Here is a 21445-nt window from a genome sequence, read left to right on the forward strand (position 1 = left end):
TTGAACACTTCCAGCAGCTATAGTTTCTCTGGGCAACCTGTGCCAGGGTGTCACCACCCTCATAGTGAAGAATTTCATCCTAGTATCTAATCAAACCTGCCCTCTGTCAGTTTGAACCCATTACCCCTGGTCCTAATGCTACGTGCCCTTGCAAAAAGTGATGATGGCTTTGATCCAGGGAAGAGGTTTGTGTGCTCCAGGAAGGGAGATGTGTGCCATCTCCTCAGCCTGCCACACTTTTCCCTTACTTAGGGTCAAAAAAAAGCCCCTTAAAAGCAATGTTCAGCCTTTAGCTACATCCCTACATGGCAGGGGAGAGTCAGGGTTGCATGGCCTTCAGAGCTCACAAAGAAAAGTGGGAATGATCAGCAGCTCTGCAGCTATTCAGGTTGGATTAAATGGGCTAGAAATGACAGCTCTGTTTCTTGCAAGCCTTGGAACTCAGGCATCTGGAACAACAAAATGGGGAATTACCAGGGCACCTGAGAACCAGCAAATTCCCCACACTCAGCCAGCAAGTTCCCAAGGCCAGAGTGCTGCCAGTGGATCCCCAGGACAATCTTAAGCCTCTCAGCTTTTCTAGATGGACCATTATCTGGATGCTTTGCTCCACATCTGGGTTTGAGTGGAAGCTCACAAAACACCTCCTAAGCCCTCCAAACCTGGCACTGCTGGCAATGCTTTGAACCAGCTCAACAGAGCCCTTGCCATGCTTCAATTGCAGCCCCTAGGGGAGGAGGCCAGACTGACTTGTAGCATCAAGAACTGTGCTCCAGCTTGTCCCCGCTGCCTGCAAAACTCTTCCAGACAAGATGGGTGGGGTGAGGAATAAGCCCAGAGCTGGCAGGATGTGGCCACCACGAGCTAACCTGGAGCAGCTGGAGCTGGCAAGAGGCTGGAGGGGCTGCAGGAGAGGGTCTCTGGAGAAGGCACAAGAAGCTGCTGCAGGGGAGTGTGACTGAGATGTCACTGGAGGAAAAAGTGGTTGGTTGTTACACACTGGAACAGGTGACTTCAGAGCTGGTTCTCCTGTGCTTTTCAGGGTTTCCAACCAGTGCACAGCACACGGATAGCCACGCCAGGGTGAGGAGACCAGAGCATCCCTGCTGCACCCAGGACCCCAAAGTGGGGACCCATGTAGAGCCAGAACCACCCTGAGAGGAACAGTGGATTTGTCTTTCCAAACAAGCTGTGGGTCTGCTGGTAGATAAAACCAGCAATGAGAGATAGAAGAAACAATGGGAAGGATTCCACTGATTGATGAATGGGAAAAGATATTTGCTTTTACAAATAAACTTTAGGTTTGCTGACAAATGAAATTAGACATTGAAAGATGAAAGAAACAATGGAGAAGAAAAAACCCTAATTCCATAAGAATTAAAAATGAAAAGGGAGGGTTGTACATTAGAGGGAAATCTTTGGTATCAGCATTCCAGGAAGTCTGTACCTATCAAGTACCTCAGAAATGGGGAAAGAGAGAAGGGAAATGTGGCCGGGAAATTGGGATAAAAAGGAGGCTGTGTCCTCCAAAAATGTGAGAGATCCCAGGGGAATGTCCCATGGCCTCTCCCTTTATTCCAATAAAGTCAAAGGACTCCTCTGTCTCCTTTTTGGACATGAACCTCTGGTGTTTGTGGATTGATTTTCCTAACCACCCTGCTAGCAGAAGAGCAGAGAGCAGATGCCACCTGAGCACCGAGTGACATCGGCAATGCGCACGGCAGCTCCTCCGGAGCTCCGCGCCGCTGTGCCCCAGCTCCGCTCGGGTTTCAGCTGCAGATGCCTCTCCCCCTCCCGCCCCTCCCACCCTGCCATCCCTTGCAAGCAGCTCTTTATTAAAAATGCTAATGCCGGCACTTTCTCCCTGGGCTGCCCGTAAATCTGCCGGGGGAATGAGGCGGGAGGAGGAGGCGGATGGGTGGCTTGGTGAAAGGATCTGAAAGAAGCAGGAGCTTTTTATCAGGCTGTCCTTCAGCTTGCAAAGCAGAGGCTCACAGCAGGTGATGGAGAGAGGCAAGGGGAAAAAAAGAGATAGAAAAAGGGGTGTGAGGAGAAAAAGAAGAGAGAAAAATGAAGACTTTAAGCAGGAAAAGAGCTGTACTTGTCACTTCAGTGTGTCCTTCGCTCTTCTGTGGGATGGGATAAGAGGAGCAGATGCAGTGCCAGGATGGGGATATGGGGAAGGGAAGGGAAGTTCCAGGAAGGGAAGGGAAGTTCCGGGAAGGGAAGTTCCGGGAAGTTCCGGGAAGTTCCGGGAAGTTCCGGGAAGGGAAGGGAAGGGAAGGGAAGGGAAGGGAAGGGAAGGGAAGGGAAGGGAAGGGAAGGGAAGGGAAGGGAAGGGAAGGGAAGGGAAGGGAAGGGAAGGGAAGGGAGCTGGGTGAGCAGGGCACAGGCTGATGCACTAATTCAGGCCCTGTGCTGGAAAAAACATCTGCAAGGCTGCGGGTGGGGCAGCAAGGCTGGGGTGGGACAGTTTCCCAACAGTTACAGCAGGAGGAGAGCACCCAGCCTGGCATGTTAACCATATCACCGTAAACTGCCTTAAATCCCCCCCCAGGCCACGGTGGAGCCCATTGCAAGTTGAAAGAGCACATTGAAAAAGACTCCTTCAATGCAGAACACCTCAAATCTCAACAGGAGAGGCTGAAAAGTGCACCGTGGGGAGGGGAAAGCCATGTCTGAGATGGATCCAAGGGCTGGGATGAAAAAGTACAGATGCAGGCAGGTAACAGTTTATTAACTAAAGACAGAATGTGCTGATTTGATTTTTGGCCAAGTCGTACCACAAAAAGAACGGCAGAAATTTGGTCTGATGAGCAAAGATGAAGTGTGGCTGGTAGGATTGCTAGAAACTGCATCCTGCTCAGGGAACATTAGAGTAAGAGTCGAAAAGCAGCTAATTAACAATGCATATCAAAGCAGGGAGACAGACTGTGAGCACACAAACAGCACCAGACAGATTTGTTTAAAACAGGTGAAAAGCAGCACACACACCCCCCAAAAGAAAAGAAAAAAAAGCAGCTGATCAAATGTGTCTGCTATCTGTGATCAAAAAGATCTGAGTTTTTGAAAAACTGAAGATTTAGGGTCCGGACACGTTGGGTAAAAGACGCAGTGTGGAGGCGTGGATCTCAGTCTGGTACCCAAAATACACACACACACACAACACAAAAAGCTTCTCCCTGCCATCATAAATAAAGTACAAAGATGAGCTGGCCTTCATGAGCAAAATTAGATGCTACTGAGTGAACAGACACCGAGCCAGCTTGTCATCACTGTAAATAAAAACAAACCAACGGCAAAACTATCTTAACCAAAGGGTTGAAATGAGTTTTCAGATAAAAAGGCTACCCAGGGAAAACAGAGGAGGTCAGATGCAGAACACATCACTCCCAAGTTTGCCAAGGGATTTTGGAAATCCTGCTTTGTTGACCAAGGGCCAGTGTGGTTTCTCTGGGGACTGACCAGTGGCAGCAGCACATCACTCCAATATTGCAGGGTTCAGAGCATATTGGACAAACAGTAGTCAGAAATGTTTCAGGCACAGCTGAGCTCACCTTGAGATGGTGGGAGAGAGCAGAATATTTGCAGACATCTCTTTCAGGTGAGCCTGCAGGCCATCTGGTTGGGCTGGAACTGGGAGTGAGCTGATGAGCCCAACTAAAGACAGCACAGCACTCAACCTCTACCCCAAAAAACAAATAGCAGCTGACAGATACAAGTCAGGTAAACAGGCTCTGACAAGATGGTTTTCCTAGGCTAAAGAGACTTCATCACTGGCATGACCTTGTGGAGGCCAAAGGTTCATGCAAAAGGGACCTCCACCATCACAAGCCCTTCCAGGCAGAGCTGCACTAAGCAGCACCTGGACATCAGGAACAGACAGCAGAAAAGGAAAAAAAACTCTCATTGAACACCAAGCTGCCCTCAGCATCACAATGCTTAGTGTGAACATGCTTTCAAGAGCCCCTAAAAATAGTGGAAGCTGCAGGTAGGGATGGTGAAGTGTGGTTTCAGCTGCTACCATTTTATGAAACAAAAATCTTACAAATTCCATGAAGAAACACAAAATGATCCCAGTTCCAAGAGGCTTGAGAGAGTTTTCTAAGGATGGTGACAGCTGCAGCACTGGAGCCTTCTCGAGAGCCCAGAGAAGGGCAGAAGAACTTTGACAGCCCCACCATGGTCTAGGGCTGTGCTGCACCCTGGGGAAAAAGAGAACTGCCAGGTTTCTCTGCCCCAAACAGAAAAAAAAATTGGAAATGCTGCACATAATTTGTCGTAGCCAACTCTGGTATAGAAGAAGAAACGCAAGACAAGATGTACCCTGGCCAGGAATGAATCCTGTTGCAGGAGAAAAGGCAGAGAAAAGGCTCCTGTGGGAGCCTCAGGTTGGAGATAGGTCTAAAAAAGCAGCCCCAAATCCCCCAGAGGAGCAGGGGAGGTCCTGAGCACCTTTCAGGTGGGCATTGCTGACACCAAAGCTGGGTCAGGAGATGCAAACAGATCCAGGGGGCTTTAGGAATGCATTGGTCCTTCTTGCCCTTGGCTTCTCTCCTGCTTGTTACCATCTATATTCTTTCCCAATTTACCTGGAAAGCAGCATCTTTTTCTTCACTTTTTCTTCAGAAAGTGAAACAGCTAAATCAGGAAAAAGCTGGAGAAGAGCAGTGTGCATGGAAGAAAAGTGTGAAGCTGCAGGCCCACACTCAGGAGCAAAGGAAAAGCAGAGGGTCAGGAAGCAAATGTTTCCCTCCAGTGCTTATCCATGTTTGTTACTAGCCTCCATGGACAAAGTTATTTGCCAGTTTGCTTTTTGCAAGGTGTTGGGCCCAACACACCAAAACCATATGTGGCTGTGGGCTCTTTCCAGCCCACTGTGAGACACTCCTAAACACAACACCTCCCAAAACAGGCAGGGGAACAACCCACCCCCCCCCCCCCCCCCCCCCCACTCCCACACACACATCCCAGCCCATAACTCAGTGCCTCTTATGAGATGGCACAGAGGAGCTGGGGACATCCCTCTTGGACTGGCCCCTGGGGACACACAGGACAAGGAGCTGTGTTTCTGCCTGTGTTCTCCTCCCCCAGCAGTGGGCAGAGGTTTGGGGACCTTGCAGAGGTTTGGGGACCATCACCACACCCCCCAGCACATCCCCACCATGGGGCCACCTGCATCACGAGCATGGCCCTGGCTCAGGGCACCCAGAGCGACAGCTTGTCTAACACAGCTGGTGCTAAATTGCCTTTAAAATGATAAAACACAGAGAGGAGGCTGGAGATGGAGCAGCAGTGCTCTCCCCAGGGCCCCAGTTCAAAGGGACACAGCGGGGCTGTGCTGGCACCGACAGCCCCCACTGCTGCCAGCCCCCAGCACAGCCACACGGCAGGGGGGACACCAAACCCAGCCTTTGATGATTTTTCTCTTCCCACTGTGAACACTAATAACTTCAGAGAAGGCATCCTGCCACGTGCAGGGCCACCACTGATCCAGCTGCAGCATAAGGAGATAAGGGGGGAAAAAAAGGGCTTGGTGCTGATGCACCTCTGAATTTGGGGATGTCTTGGCTTTCTGCACACCATCTCCAGCCATTCCTGGGAGCTGCACGTCACAGACCCATGAGTGTTGAGGTGGAGCACCCCCTTGAGAGTCACAGAGAGGTGGGAACTTTTGGAATCCACCACCAAATTGCTGCTGAAACATGAGAAAAATTTCCTTTACCACCTCCAGGTGTGTAAAGCTTGGAGCAGATGGTGACTCCTCTGTTCCCTCAGCCACAGTATCAAAGCATTTAATTTTCCCAGCTTTCAGTGGGGACCTGAGCCCGACCTCAGCCCTCCTCTGATGCCTCACACACCCAAAACAAAAGCCCCACAAGGGGCAGGATGCCCAAGATAGTACACACAAGGGTGGGAGGAATAGCCTCAGTCTTCTCCAGGGGGTGTTGGCTCTGAAATGTGACAATGGCCTCTGGCACATCATTCCTGATTACTTCAAAGAACAGAAATCCTTGCCTCCTGCAGGCCTGCTGCAGAGCACAGCTGTGTGCTGACCTTACAATTCACAGAGGTGCCTCTAAGAATTTACCACAGTTCTGCCATCCAAGAAGTTACCACAGCTGTGGTGAGGAGCTGTGGAAGCCCAGCAGCTCATATGAGGACACTCCAAGCCTGGGCACTCACCCCTGGTTCGTTCCCCACTCATTCCGGATGCAGAGGTGCTTGTGCACAGGGTCCTTCATGTAACCTTCATAGCAGAGACATTCCCCTGTGGAGACAGGGACATCAGGGACATGGCAGAGCACTCATGGGAGGGCTTTCCATGTGCTTCCCTGCCGAGTACAGCCTGCAGCCACACCAGCACACCAAGCAGCTCCAGAGAAGGTGAGGAAGCACCTTCATGTTCTCCAGCACAGCTGGGTTGAGGGGGCAGAGGTGAGCTCACAGACCCAGCCCACCCTCAGGAACACTCACCTGTCTCGGGGTCACACTGGTGCTCACAGGGGTCCAGGAGGCGCCGGGCACAGAGGTCCAGGGCCCAGGGCCCACTGGAATTTTGCTGGGAGAAGAGGACAACCTGTGCTGGGTTCAGCCAGTCACTGGCATCCAGCTGGCTCCCCTCCAGCAGGATGAACCGGCTTCCTGCCACCGAGACAAGGGGAGTCAGTGACAGCCACCTGCTGCTGCACCCTCCATCCCATGGTGGTCCCCTGCATCCCATCCATCCCGTGATGTTTGCCCCCCATCCTATGATGGATCCCTCCATCCCCTGCCCATTCATTCCTTCCTGAGAAAGTACCCTCTGACAGCAGTTCCCTCTGTGCCACAAGGAATCCTCTGTCCTGTGCCCATCCTGTCTGCCATATGGCAGCCCCCTCCATTCCATACCTGTCTTCTCTATCCCATGACAGCTCCTTCCATCCTGTCTCTTTCCCTTCTGTCCCACAGCAGCCATCTCCATCCCACACCCCTCTCCTTGGTCCCACACAGAGGTCTGATCCCTCTGTTCCATCATGGTCCATTTAATCCCATATCCATTCCCCTCCAACCCGCAATAATCTCCTTGGCCCTGTGTCCATCCCCTCCATCCTGCAGCAAGCCCTGTGTCCCACAACAGCCTCTGTCTGTCTCTTCTGTCCTGTGCCTATCCCCTCCACCCTGTATCACTCCATCCCTTGCTCCCAACACAGTTCCCTCCATCTCACACCATCCCCTCTGTCACGGACCCATCCCCTTCATCCCCCTCTGTCTTCCACCCATCCCCTTTATCCTGTGCCCATACCCTCCATGCCATGCCCATTCCCTCTGTCCCACTGGTGCCCTCCACCCCCACCTGTCCCTCCTGTCTTGCCCCCATCCTCTCCATCATTCCCCCTCTCCTCCTCCCTCACAGAGTGGGGCAGGAAGGAGTGGGTAAGAGCAGGGGGTGCTGGAATGGGTAAGAGCAGGGGGTGCTCACCGTCAGCGATCAGGTGCTCAGGGACATGGAGGGTGATCTTGACGACAAGGGGGCAGTTCATGTGGGAAGAGCATACCAGGCTGATGACACAACTCGTCACACTGATGAGGGTCAGTGTGGTCTTGTTCACAGGGCTTCGGGGGGACCCCACTGCAGAACACAGGAGCCCAGTCAGACCTGACACCTGCAGCACCCAGGAAGGTCTTTGGGTGCAGCCAGGGGACCTCAGGATGCAGAGACCCTGCCCAGCCCCCTGGAAATCCAGCCTCAATCAAATCAAATGGAGTCACTGTGGACTTTGAAGAACATGAAGCAACCTTTGCCATGGGACTCTCCATCCCTCTCTCCTGCTGGGACCAAGATCTTCCAGATCCCCCAGAGCCCTGGCTTTCCCACACCATGCGCTGCAGCATGCTGAGAACTTTGCAGCAGCAGAGCTTTAAAGCAGAGCAGCAATATTAGGGGGAAAAAAAGGTAAATGCAGCAGCATCCTGGTTTTCCCCACTCCTTCTTGGCACTTCACTCGGGTTATTTTTGTCTTGACAACAGGCTCGTTGATGCTCTTGAAAAAGCAATAGAGAGCCCTAACTGCTCAGAGCATGCAGGTCTTTGACTTTTAATCTTTCAGCTGAAGAAGCTGAGAGGAAAACAAACTGTCTGGAGACAAAGCCTGAATGTCTGTCTCTGTCTCTGAGCCTTCCAGCCTCAGCTGAAGGAGATGGCTCCCAGTCTTGGCACTCCCAGAAAAACAAGGCATCATCCAGCAAACGAGGCTCAACGAGGGAAAACAGACACTAACTTTCCTCTTGGGAAGAGGAAACCTCCCAAAGGGACAGAGCAGGGCAGTGGGGCAAGACTCCTGCCTGGGGAGCGACGCTGTTCCCATCCTCTGGTGCACATACAGCTGGAATGTGCATGGTGCTGAGCAGCAGCATGGCAAGGCATGGGCCAGCCTTTGAAGCGTGTTGCTCATTAATATACACCAGTGCCCAGCAGGAGCCTCCAGCAAAACATCAGAATATATTCCATCCTCTGCTGAGAAGCTCCACCGGGGAGCAGCAGCAGCCTGCTGCGAAGCAGGGACCGGTGTCTGCCTGCGGCAGCTGGGATTGCACTTGGGTTTCCATCTTTTTGCCAATGCAAAAGTCTCCAAACCCAGAGAAGCAATGGCAAATGAGGCAAGAGGGATGGCCGGTCACCCACCTCTGTACCTGCACCCACCTCTGCTGCGCCTGCGGCTCCGCGAGGGGTCCGTGTAGAAGGTCAGCTGGGGATCGGTGTCTGCCTCTGTCCCTGAGTCCCCCTCGGGGTTGAGAAACGCTGAGCCAGCTGCAGGGGACACTGAGTGTAGTCATGGAGGGGTTGGCACCGTGCCGCCCCAAACCTTGGCATCCTACACCGCCCTTCAGGGAAAGCTTGCACTACAGAGCAGAAGCTCCATCTGCCAGGTGCAGCAGGGACAGCATCTGCTCCCCTTCCCAGCACACACAGCCAGACTCCCCCACCACGGGCTACTTTGCACCTTTTCCCCATGGCTGTGCCAGTATCCTGCAGTATTTACTGGGGCAAACACCACCTGCATCTTCATAACCAGCCCAGCATCACTTGCATCCTTGCAGGCATCACATTTTCCGTTTCTCCCCACCCAAACCCTCTTTCCCATGCTCTCTCCACACTCTGGTCCTATTTCTCCATCCCAGGAGAGGGTGGGTGGCAGGAAGGTGGGTGGGTGGGAGCCCAAGGCACCCCACCCACCCCAGGGGCCGCCCTACCTCGCGCTTTGTTGTTGATGCGCTTGCGCTGACTGCTGGAGGTATGGGACAGCAGCGTGGCCTGCTGGTGGTTGGAATCCACGGGGCTGGTGGCAATGATGTTGTCCTTGTACTTGTTCATCAGGGACAGCTTGGCGTTGTCGCTCCCTGAGCAGGAAGGATTGAAGGCAAAATATTTCAGGGATGAAGACTTTTAAAGGGAGGGAGGTGAGAGAAAGGTTTGCTTGGATCCATCTCCAGATCATCCTGAGGTGATCAAGGTGCTGAAGCCAATGAGCTGAGCTGCCCCCAGGGCACATTCATGAGCAGGTCAAATCCTGAAGAGGACTGGCACCTCCACTAAACTAGCCAAAAGCTGATATTTAACACTCAGCCTCTCAGGGTGCTTCTTCATATGCAGGAGAGCTTCAGGCACCACACCATGATCTTCCCAAACTGTTTGGGAAGGCTCGAGTTGGATGGCTCAGTTAGTGATATGACCAAAGAACAGGTTTGTTACAAGCCTCAAAGAATCCCTGCTGGTGATCAGAAGCCAGTGTTAACTCTGAATCATACTGATGGCAAGTAAAAATTTGCTACTAAAAACCTCACCTGAAGATGACACCAGAAATCTGGGGATACAGAAGGGAAGTTTGGGGATCACAATGGGATAGCATGGAGGGAGCCATGTCACCATGATATTTTCTGAAAAATCCCTTTGCCAGGACTTCTTATCCTGGGAAGCTGGGAAGCTTCAGCTTCTCCATGTTTTGCTCCTCTGGAATGTGATCTGGAGAATTGTTTACCCAGCATGTGAATTGTTTTTAATTAATGACCAATCACCATCAGCTGTGCCAGACTCTGAGGAGTCAGTCACAAGCTTTCATGAGCACTCTTTTCTAGCCTTCTGTCTGTATCCTTTCTCTTTCTTTAGTATAGTTTTAGTATATTATTTTCTTTTAATATAATGTAATATCATAATATAATAAATCAGCCTGCTGAGAACTTGGAGTCAATTCTCATCTCTCACCTTGTCCTGGGGACCTCACAACACAGCAGGAGCCCCATTCTGGTTCTGTCAGGCTGTGGAAACCACAAAGCTGCATTATCCCAGCCATGTCCCACTCAGCAGGGACTGCTCTCCACTGCAGCAATGGCACCACCAACACCTCACACCCAATGGAAACCCAGAGAAACAGGGAGAATGCTCCGGTGTTCCATTGTGATTTCAGGATTTACCTCATAACCTCGTATCCCTCCCTGATAATTCCCTGCCAGGTGTGTCAGTCACCTCTCCCTCCCCCTCCCTTACCCCCCTGCTAGGCACTGTCGGTCAATCCTGGCATTCCAGAAGGGCTGAAGTGATTAGCAGAATTCAGAAGATGCCCCCTACCCCTGAGGGGGCAGTGGGCCATCCAGGTATCCTTTGTCCCTTGAGACCTCCCCTCCTGTACCTGGTTGGTGGCTCCCTACCCCTTCCCTCCCCTCTCCCCCAGGTAAAAGAGTGATCAAACCGCCCAGTTCAGGGAGTTCTGTTGGCAGCAGTTGCTGGATTCAGAGGCCTGTGGGCCAGAATAAAGCTCTGGATCAAAACAGACTCCTTTCCTTCACCATCACCTTAAAACTTCTCCAGCAGAGGTAAACCCTAGGAGCAGCCCCTGTTATAGGGAGAGCTCCATCCCACAGCTAGCCAAAAGTGTCTCTGGGGTGACAACACCACAGTGCCACTATTTGGCTCAGCAGCAAGGGCCAGACAAGCTCGGGCAGGTCCCATCCAGCCATTTGGTAATTATTCCAACACTCTGGTGAAAACACACATATGGAACTGCAGAGAGAAGACAAGCTGGAAAGGAGCCAGCTCAGCCCAAACCCACCTGGCGTGAGGTCCATGCTGGCCTTCTCATTGCAGCCCTGCAGCGAGTCCAGTGTGCGGGTGACCTGGCTGGCGAAGTCCTCGCCGCCGTTCATGCACTCGCGCTGGAGGTGGTGCCGCAGGTCGGTGATGTCGTACTCGTAGCCGTCCAGGATGGGCGTCTCGCGGATGCTGAGGGTGCCGCTGGAGTTGTGGCCCTGCACACGCTGGGCGTTGCGCAGGCTCTCCCGCCCATGGCCCCCGATCAGCACTGAGGGGATGTAGTGGATCTCGTTGGCAGCCTCGGCGCTGGCGCTCTTCTGGGGCTGCGGCACGCGACGCCGCTTGCACCAGCGCCGGCGGGTGTAGAGGATCATCACCAGGCACAGGATGGACAGCAGCAGGGCGATCATCCCTCCCTGCGGGCACACATGCCGAGCAGGGGTCAGCCAGGTGTCACCCTGATTTTTTAGGGTTTTCTAAGCCTTCTGATGTTTACATTCTTATAACGAATTTTCTCGCGTATTGTAAATCAAAGGCGACTCCGATGAAGGGGAGAGAGAATGATGCATCTGACTCCATCATCAGAAGGCGAATTAATTACTTCATTATACTACACTATGTACATTTCATCTAAACTGAATCTGCCGTGCACTCACTCTTGCTCACACCTGCACAAAACTGCACTCATCTCTGATTCTCTCGTGGCTGTCCCGTGACAGTCCCACACACACACACACTTCTTGGCTCTGACAGGCCAAGGGAGCAAAACATCCTCACTTTGGGTAAACAATCTCCATTCTGCATTTACTTTAGCACAACAAGATAAGAATTGTGTTTTCCTTCTTCTCTGCTTGTCTCACAGCTTCTCTCTGTTCAGAGGGCATGTGAATACCACACCTCACACACTTTCTGTAAATAACTCATTGTTTTGCATTATGTTATGGAAGAGGAGAAATTTGATAAACTGTTGGTTTGTGCAGTGTCATTGGAGAGGTGGCACCTTCACCCTCCAATCCACTGTCACTTTTGGAAAACTATAAATCTTAGAAAATAAACTTCCCTTTTCTTCACCTTGAGGGCAGTGGTGTGCGCTTGTGTTTTTTCGTGTCCTACAGTGACAGCCAGGGGCTGGCATCCGCCATCCCCTGGGACACAAACACCCCAGGGATGCTCCAGGTTGCAGAGGGGAGCCCATCACCAAGAGTCTGCTGGCACCAGGAGCACCCAGTGCTGGCCTGGAGCCTGCCCTGGGCTGGACCAGTGTTGAAGTCGCCAGCGAGGCATGAAAAAGCAGCATTTAAAGCAAAGCATGTTTTGTTTCACTCTCCTGCCTTTGAAAACAGAGATCAGCTTTATTCCAGGCAAATGCTCCTACGGGCAACTTTTTCTGACCCATTTCCAACCAGTTTCAGTGCTGTCACTCTCAATCTTGGGAGATGTTCCCAGGGTATCCGGCAGAAATTGCAGCACAGATTAAAAGAGATCAAGGCTTGAGAGAGGCAGATGACTGAAATGTTGTTTGGGGAGCATGTTTGGGGAAAGAGGATGAAAAAGCTCCTGTGGCACAGGAATGGACCCCAAAACTGCACCTGGCCCTGCCTTCCTGCCACTGTCCCCAAGATCACCCTCCTGCAAGACGTCACAGATGGAGGGCGTGAGATGAAAGCCCCAAACTGTCCCTTTATGCACAATCTGCCAAGAATAATAACAATAATAACAGGAAAAAGCATGTGGAGCCCGTTAAGAGCTCAGAGTCCATCCACAGTTCCGGTCTCCCTCCTCTTTTCTATGCAACAGGTGATCTTGAGAGAATAAAATAATAGTAATCATCTGCTCCATTAGGATAAAACATTAAGGGAATTATTGAATGAGAAGTAGCTGGAAAAGGAAGTTTAATGGCCATTACAGTTTAACCCACTTTCATTTCCAGAATAATGGAGCTCTGATACACCATCCCAGCCTCCTTCCCAACTTTCTTTAAAAACAAAAACAAACAAACAAACAAAACAAAAACAACAAACCAAACAAAAAAAAAAAAAAGAAAAAACAAAGAGGAAACAAACTCAGTGATTCAGGGAACCAGAAGTCCTGCAGAAGTCAGGGGGCTGGCTGGCATCTTTCTGGCGAGGGAGCCTACAGCCAGGAAGTCAGAAAACATTGCTGGGGCTGAAAACTTGCCCTGAATCATTGGAACCATAGAATCCTACCATGGTTTTGATTGGTAGGGACCTTAAATTCCCCTCATTCCAACACCCTTGCCAAAAGCAGGGACAAGCCCTGTCCAACCTGGCCTTGAACACTTCCAGAGATGGGGGAGCCACAGTTCCTCCAGGCAACCTGTGCCAGGGCCTCAGCACTCTCACAGGGAAGAATTTCTTCCCAATATCTAATCTCTGTATCAGTCTAATTCCATCACTCCATGCCTTTGTATAAAGTGCCAGGCATAGTCATGCAGGATTTTTAATGGCAAACTGGGAGCCTAATTCTGTATCATGCCCCAATCCCTATGAGTTCCTGTGATCCATAAATTAGTGGGGATTGTCCCCATCCCCACCAGAGGTGGCTTCCTCAAGGCTCTCCATCACCCTAAGAAAGTCCACCTGCAGCTGGCATGACAAACATGTAGGAGGAATTCCAGGGCATTCCTGGCTTTCCTTCACCCTCTGTATGCACATGAAACCCCCAGCAAGCTCTGCCATACACCTGTGCTGGTGAACAGGAGAGACCAAGGTGGAACTTGAATTCTGGTGGATGCTCACTTTTTTCAGGCAGTGGCTCTGGGTTCACAAAAGAGACTTGTTATTTCATTGAAAATGAGTTTCTTCTGCCCCAATAGTCTGAGAGCTCAAGTTATCCCTGAGAAAAGCAGCCTGTGGACTCTTGAGATTTCAAGAGGCTCTGAGAGGAGGATGAAAGCCAGAACTGAAGTCTCCCCTACCTACTGCCTATTGGAGAGGGTCAGACCACCACCTCATAGCCCTTTTTCCCTGCACAGGAGCACTGAAACAGCCATTCTGCCTTATTCCCCCAGCCCAGCATCCATGTGAAGGCTGGGAGAGGAGCCCTGCCTGGGATGGGTGTGGGAGTGCTCCTCACCCAGTCCACAGGCAGACCTTGGGCGCGATGGATACAGTCCCTCACTCACCCCTCTTCCCTTGGCAACCACACAGCAAAGAAAGAAAATCAGCCTTGAAAACGCCACGTGATCCTGACTCCTGGCACAAAATCCAACCTCTGTTTGTCAGGAGGTAAGGATGCTGTCGGAGCAGAGCTGAGAGTGGTGGGGAAAAAAGGGCAGAGGAGGACTCAATCTGCATTTGCACATTTTGGTCTGACAGTGATGAGCTGCAGACATCCTTTTCATCAGCTCCATAACAAACCTTCAGCCAGGCACTTCTGCCTTGATCTTGGCATACGGCAGTGCCCAAGAAGATCAAGACCACAGCAGGGCCAGCCTCTCCAGAGGTGATGCACCCTCTTAGGAGCAGCTGGGAACAGACAGTGAAATTGAGATAATGGTGCAAGATGTTTTGGGGAGTGGCTTTGCAAACAATTTTTTTTCCTCAGACTAATCGAGCACAAATGATGGAGGAGAAACCTGGCCTGGGGCTGCAATCTGGAAGAGCAAATGAAGCTCTTATTAGGGTAGACACCACTGAACAGCCTGTTTGCAGCCTCTGCAACACATTGTCTCTGGCTAATTATCTTCCAGTGGCACAAAAATTGTAGGATTCTTCAAGTTTTTTCCAACACAACAGAAAAAAAACCCAAACAATCCACAAACACACCACAGATCTTCCCCCAACCTACAGATTTCTTCTTTCTCTGCCTTTAAAACCTTCTCTCTGTGTGGCTGGGTGGAGTATTGCTGTGTGACCTCAACACATGAAACCATGGCCACGGGGCTGCCAGGCTGATAAAGTGGTGGTGACAGTGCCTGGTGGCACTGTGACACAGGCTGTGCATCAGGGCAGAGGGCAGCAGGCACCCTGCACGGGGCAAAGGGCTCCTGACGAGTCAATGGGAGTTAACCCTGGGTTAACGTGGCTGAGACCTTCAAAGCACAGAACCCCTAGGGATAAAGGCACCCACAAATGTATTTTCAAAGTGATGCAAACTAAGGGAGAGCTTTGAAGCAGCCTGTGAAGGCATTTAGCATCCACCACTCACAGAGGTGCTGAGGGCATCCTAACCACCCCAAAGGTGGGCACAGTTCCCCATCCTAGGGCAGCTGGAGCCAAATGGGGAAATAAATGGCTTTTCAAAAGCCACTGTATTTTCTACAGGCTTCTGGACAGCTAAACAGGGGCTGCCTTCCCATCACATACTGTGGAAACCCAGGGCACCAGGAATATTTTTGTCTGCTCTGGGGTGCCCTGACCCCCAGGGGAGCACTGACTTTGACCCTCATTCATGGAGAAAGTTTTCCAGACTTCAAGATAGACTGGAATCCACAAAAGTGTGCAATAGATTACAGAGAGTAGTATAGGTGTATCACTTGGTGAGAAATTGAGATTTTGGGGTTTTTAGTATGTTGTGGATGGAAGCAAGATGGAGGGCACAGGTTGTCATCCTGGGGTTCTTCTTCATGCTTCTTCTTCCTTCTTCTCCATGGGTTTGGGTGGCATTTTGTAATTGGGCAGAAAAGTCTGCATTGGGGACTCTGTGGGATCAGTTATTGGGGTAAAACGGAAAATAATCCAGGTGTCAGTCCTTAATTGGATAGTTTAGCCTTAAAAGACCTTGTAACAAGAGATTGTGGGCGACTTTGTGCTGCCAAACTCACAGCAGTGAGACTGTTTTACTGATAAGAAATAATAAACACCTGAGTCCCAACCCAAATTACTGTCTCCAGTGCCTTCAATCCAGACCCAGAGAAACCCACAACCATTACCCCGGGAGCTGGGCCCCCACAACCTACCATGACAGAGATGTGGAGGATCCTCAGCTCCTCCTCTGCCGACTCAGTCTGGGGCTCCTCAGTGGGGTCGAAGCCGGGCAGGTTGGGGGCCCCGTCCTGGTGGTGGATGTGGAAGAGCAGGGTGCCATTCTCCAGCCACTGCTGCCGCCAGCGCACCAGAGGGATGTCATCCGTGTTGCCTGAGATCTCTGCAAGAGCAAAGCTGGTCAAGGGGGAGATGTGGAGCGGAGGGTTCACGGGAGATGTTCACCCCTTCCCAAAAAAATGGCTGGAGGGACCAAAGGATGCACAGCCTCTAGTCATCGATGTCGGAATTCAGGACATCCCTCTGGCTGTCCTGGATTGCCTGAACCCCTGCCAGGGGGCTCAGAGACCCTGGCACAGAGCCCAAGACACCTGTGCCTTTGATTATGGCCCATGGAAAAAATTACCAACAAGCCACAAAAGTCTAAGTAAAATAATAGTCTGTCACGGGGTGAAAAATAGATTTTTGGTGTTTTTAGAATGGGGGTTCAGGGGGCAAGATGGAGGAATCTGGGCATGAAGAGTCTTTCTCCTTCTTCTTGGCCTCTACCTTCTGCTGTGATGTTGGCACTTCTGGATTGGTTTAGAGTAGAAGCTCACTGTCTAACACAGGTGATAGGTATTGGGAAGTTATGGTAAATAGTGTACATGTAGTTTTTAGTATAAAAAGATAACACCACCCCAGGGCAGGCAGAGTGCCTCTGTCTGTCTTGCTGAACAGACCTTGGCAGGCCAGGAGAAAGAGTTTTATAGATAAGATACAATAAATAGCCTTGAGACCGAGAACTGAAGAGTTCTGGCTCCTTCTTCAACTGCCAGGCTGGGAACAGAGACTTCCTAACACATCTTGGGGCCACTCTGACCAGCAGAAGTCCTGAGAATCTCCTGCCAGCACCATGGATGCTCCTACATAAATCACAAATCTGAAGGGCTAAAGGGGAGTAAAACCATGTTTCTGGGTATAATCCAGATGTCCAATAATCCTCTCCAAAACTCCAGCTGTGGTGCAGGGAGACAGCACTTACTGACAGCAGTAACCCAGCAGCATCCTTCCAGCTCTAATTTGGGCAGGTTTCACCCACACAGCTTCAGACATTGGGAGTACAGGATACAGGACAAATTCTCAGCAGCATCATGGCATCACCAGGAGCACATCACAAATTATTGCAGACAAAATATTTACCATCCTTTGTGAGCAGTGAAACATGAACCTGGCTGTGACTGCAGAGGTTTTCAGTTTCCAACCATTTTCTACAGCTCTCCACTCAGGACTCAGCCCAGAGACCTGCAGAGGTGCCTGCAGCTCCTGCCCAAGCTGCCCTATTTCCCTAAGTACCTTTAATTCCAGACTTTAGGGCAGTGGGACAGATGGACAAAGCTGGGCTGTCGTGGAAGTAGAGGGCACCCAGGCAGGGACACGACACATGCTCCAGGATACTAAATGCCAAATCAGACCTAATTCACCTGGCTGGCTCCAAAATTTCAGGGACATCCTACAGCTGGGTCCCAGCCAAAGGCAGGGTAACACCAGCACCTCTCCCTAGGAGAGATGGGCACTGTTTTAATCACCGTGTCCCCCTCAGACGAGATCAACTCGATCACCATCTCACACCACCTCGATCTCAGCCATCAGCTCCAGCCTGCCATTTGCCTGTTAGCTATTTTTTGTGAAAATAGCAGATTTTGTTGGGATGACCAGAAAAAACACGATCAGCTTCCCACTGAGGCACAGCCTTCCCTCCTGTATCTGCCCCATTGTTGGCAATGGGAAGGCATCCCTCTCACTTTGCAAATTATCATCTTTATTTTGCTTGTTTCATGCTGCCTTCAAATGAAAACTGGAATTCAATTACAGCGCCGAAAACCAACATTTTAAATTTGCTGTTAATTAATTTCATTAGGCTGCCTTAAGTGAGCTGGCTGCCAGGGGAGGGGGTGGGGGTGGGCAAAATCTGAATGGGGAACCAGGTTCATCCTCCCAAACTGATTTGATTAATCAAAAGAACCATCAGCCACAGCGAGTGAGTTGGCAGAGTGTTTGTGCTCAGCATGGGCCGTGCTGCTGGCGGTGATCAGAGCACTTAGAGTGTCCCCAGCACAGGGATGCTGAGCACTGCACCACACTGGGGGCAAGCAAAACCCAGAGTTAAGTCACCAGGAAGCCAGAAGCACTTTTGGAATTCCCTCTCACTGCTGAGCTGTGTGTTTAGGGACGCAGATCCCCTTTGAAAAGCCGGTCCTGGGAGCCAGGAGGATTTGAAGCAGCCGATCTCCTCCTCTCCCACATGGTCTTTATTCATGGACTGAGAGGGGAAATCAAGCTTGCCTGCTTTCCCAGCTCCCCACGGCTTCTCAACTTTGTATGAACCAGCTGAAATGGAGGAAAACACTCTCCCTGCACCTGCCTGCTAACGTGAAATTATGGGTAATTAAGGCAAGAACTTTCACTCGCAGCGGGAACTCAACATACTGACATTTGGAAAAAATGTAAACACCAGCATTTGCTCCATTGTAGAGAGTGAAAATAATAGATACTAAGTATGTGACATTGTGACATTTAGAAAGCTAGAGTTAGAGATGTTTTCCCCCTGATCTGACATATCATTGTAAAAGCAGCACCCTTCAGCTCATTAATATTTGAGAAAAAATCCTTGATGGAAGTTATTTAAATGATTAATAGATTAAGTAAATTTAAGCCTTAAAATGGGTTGTCATAATTTCAAATTTATTTAAACAGGCTTTTTTTTTTAAAGAAAAATATATTTCAATAAAAAATGGGTTCTTGTTTTAGAAGAGCACAATCCAGCCACAGAGCGTGAGCATGTTATCCTCTTTCACCAGACGTCAGGATGTGACCCTGCAGCTGCATTGCACACAGGTCAGAAGTGCAAGAGACAAAGGAAAACACCCCAGAAATCAACTGCCATCACCCCAAACTGGCAGGCTATGAGCCCTCCATCACACTGCAGGACAAGGCTGCTCCACCATCCCTGCTCCTGCCCTGGCACAGGCTCTTGAGGCAGTGCCTGGATGAGAGAGCTTCAGCCTTGGACCTTCTCCTCCTTTCGTCAAGTGTCTTAGCAACACTACAGCTGCCTCTATCCTACTCCATTTCTACTTGAAAAATTTGCACTTATGAATGCTTTCCTGCATCTGTGAAGCTCTCTTGGAGTTTGGTTTAAGCAAGACCATGACAAGATCAAGACCAAGCTTCCTCCCCAACACAGCATCTCTTTACTCTCTCTTCTCCCAGTCCAAGAGATTTCACTTTTCCCTTTGTCTCACTCTCCAAGCAGACATCTCCCTACCTGGTGGGATGCCACAGTGACCCATGTAGCCAACTGGGATGATTTATCTGGATGTTGTAGGGTGTCAGCTCTGCTACAGAGCAGGTGTCAACCCTGCTGACCAGTTTGTACACTGGGGCCAGGATGTCCTAGTGGAGGCAGAAAAGTGGGCAGAAAGGCAAAAATTAAAAAAAAAATGATGGGGGGAGAAGATAATTTCAAGTTCAAAGTTTGAAAGATATTGATGAAAAGCCTGGTCCCTGCATGGCTTTCATTAAGGCCTTGGATAGGAAGCCATTAGCACTAGTATTAACTTCTTGCACCTCTGTTAAAAAATAGCCTGTCTGAGTCAGAGGTTAATAACAGTAGGAGGCCACTAATTAGGCTGTGCCACATTCACCTGGTATCAAACGTGGCCCAGGTCCTTCATATCTGCAGGAGCAGCAGCCTCCAAAGGCCCCAGCTGCTGCTTTTAACCTAAGGGCCGTGGCTGCTCCCCTCCCAGACCATCTGCAGTGGGGACAGAAAGGTTCTACAGGAGCAATTTGAGGAGAGGACAAAAAACCAGACTGAAGGTGCTGGAGGTGTGTGGATTTATGCCTGCTTTGTTCTTGATTATCCCAAACATCCTCATTTCCCTTGGGACAGCTGTCCCACACAAAGCAAACCCAGTCCTTCTGGAGGCAGCACCTCTGCATGTCCTGATTTCGGGACGCAACACCTCTGTCACAGCCCAGTTCTGCACCTGAGCTAGTGCAACATCAGAACCCATGAGCCTGGTGCTGACCTGGACCTACTCCCATGTCCTCATCACCCCACTGAGAGCTGCCATGGTGGCACACAAGGAGAGCAACTCTCCTTCAAAACTCACATCGGCCTTTTGAGGGAAATAACACCCAGCAAAACAATTTTCCTCTCCATTTGGAAGCGTTTTGCACTATATGATGCCTCCAATAAGTCAAATGAACTCTGCCATAATGCTGGTCTCCACAGACCCATTTCATAGAGCCAAGCACAGATTTTGACTTGGACTTGTATTTCCTCGTTAACATTTAAACTTACCTTATTTTCCATCCGGAACCTGACTGTGGTTTAATTTAAGCTCCCCATTAGCTAAGGCTTTTGCTCCACACCTAAACCACACTCATCCTTTAAAGGGCTTGAACTCAGCTTAATCAAGCCTTGCACTCCTCCCAGGGTCTCCAGTGCCCGAAGTGACTCAGGGGACCTTCCCACCATGAGTTACTTGCTCTCTCTGCTGGGACCTCAGGCCCTGATTTCTACCAATTCAGATGTCAAAATGCTTATCTTGATACTTAACTCATTTATACTTCCAGGGCTTCAGTGACAGATAATTCATGGGATAATATCAGTGTTTTTATGGACCTGCTTTAAAAATTCACATTAATCACTGACTACCCATATTTCATTTGCATTTTTTCTGTCTTCAGTCCCAGGTAGCAAAACCAGCTCATTCTGCAGGTCATTCTGCCTTTTCAAGACAATCCAGGTTTTCCATACCAGCAAACATAAATCTCACTGTACATAATAGGAACTTGCTCCATGGGAGAGGGCCCCTGGCGGGAAGTCTCCAAAAGACTCATAGATATGGGAGAACATAAAGGTTTGAGGAAGAGGCAGTGCTGATCTCCCTGAGGCTAGGTCAGAGAGATCATCCCACCACGATGCCTGAGCCTGAGCCTGAGACACGTGAAGCCATGAGGTGCCCCAGCATGGCTGACAGCTTGCCAGGTTTCTCCTTGGAATGCAGGGTGTCTTTGCTTTTGGGAAGGTCACCAGGGAGTTACATTTCAAAGCCGTAGCCACGCTTCAGCCTTGAACTGGGATTTCTGTCCCAAATGTGCCAGAGCCCTAACTCCTCCCTTTCTTCACCCACTCTGGGGGTGATGCTCAGCTGCACAACTGTTTTTGAGCAGAGGACACTGATCCATCATTCGTGGGGCTGAGCTGACCAGGTTTGCTCTGCAGCTGCTGACTTTAGAAGCTGACAGCCCCCCCTGCCCTGCTCCTCCCCGCGAGCCCAAGGACGCGCCTGACCACACCTGTGCGCCTTCCCCTCCAAGGTTATTGTCCCATCACCTCTCTCAATTCTGACCTAAAGCTGGGGGAGAACAACAAGCAGAC

At 50.5% G+C, this 21445-nt stretch overlaps 1 protein-coding gene across 2 annotated transcripts in view; it reads right to left on the reverse strand.

The window, feature by feature from the left end:
- The window catches only part of ASTN1 (astrotactin 1), a 59917-nt gene that overhangs the window by 22169 nt on the left and 16303 nt on the right, over window positions 1-21445 (reverse strand). The window contains exons 2-8 of one of the 2 annotated variants that reach the window (XM_059854609.1): window positions 15990-16177; window positions 11088-11484; window positions 9235-9381; window positions 8684-8791; window positions 7463-7612; window positions 6472-6645; window positions 6187-6307 (exon numbers count right to left, since the gene is read on the reverse strand). In XM_059854609.1, the coding sequence (XP_059710592.1) occupies window positions 6187-6307; window positions 6472-6645; window positions 7463-7612; window positions 8684-8791; window positions 9235-9381; window positions 11088-11484; window positions 15990-16177 (1285 nt within the window). The remainder of the gene's footprint in view (window positions 1-6186; window positions 6308-6471; window positions 6646-7462; window positions 7613-8683; window positions 8792-9234; window positions 9382-11087; window positions 11485-15989; window positions 16178-21445) is intronic. The other variant, XM_059854610.1, reaches the window with a different exon arrangement.

The sequence above is a fragment of the Haemorhous mexicanus genome, chromosome 9 (assembly GCF_027477595.1).
Source record: "Haemorhous mexicanus isolate bHaeMex1 chromosome 9, bHaeMex1.pri, whole genome shotgun sequence".
In the NCBI taxonomy this organism is placed as follows: Eukaryota; Metazoa; Chordata; class Aves; order Passeriformes; family Fringillidae; genus Haemorhous; species Haemorhous mexicanus.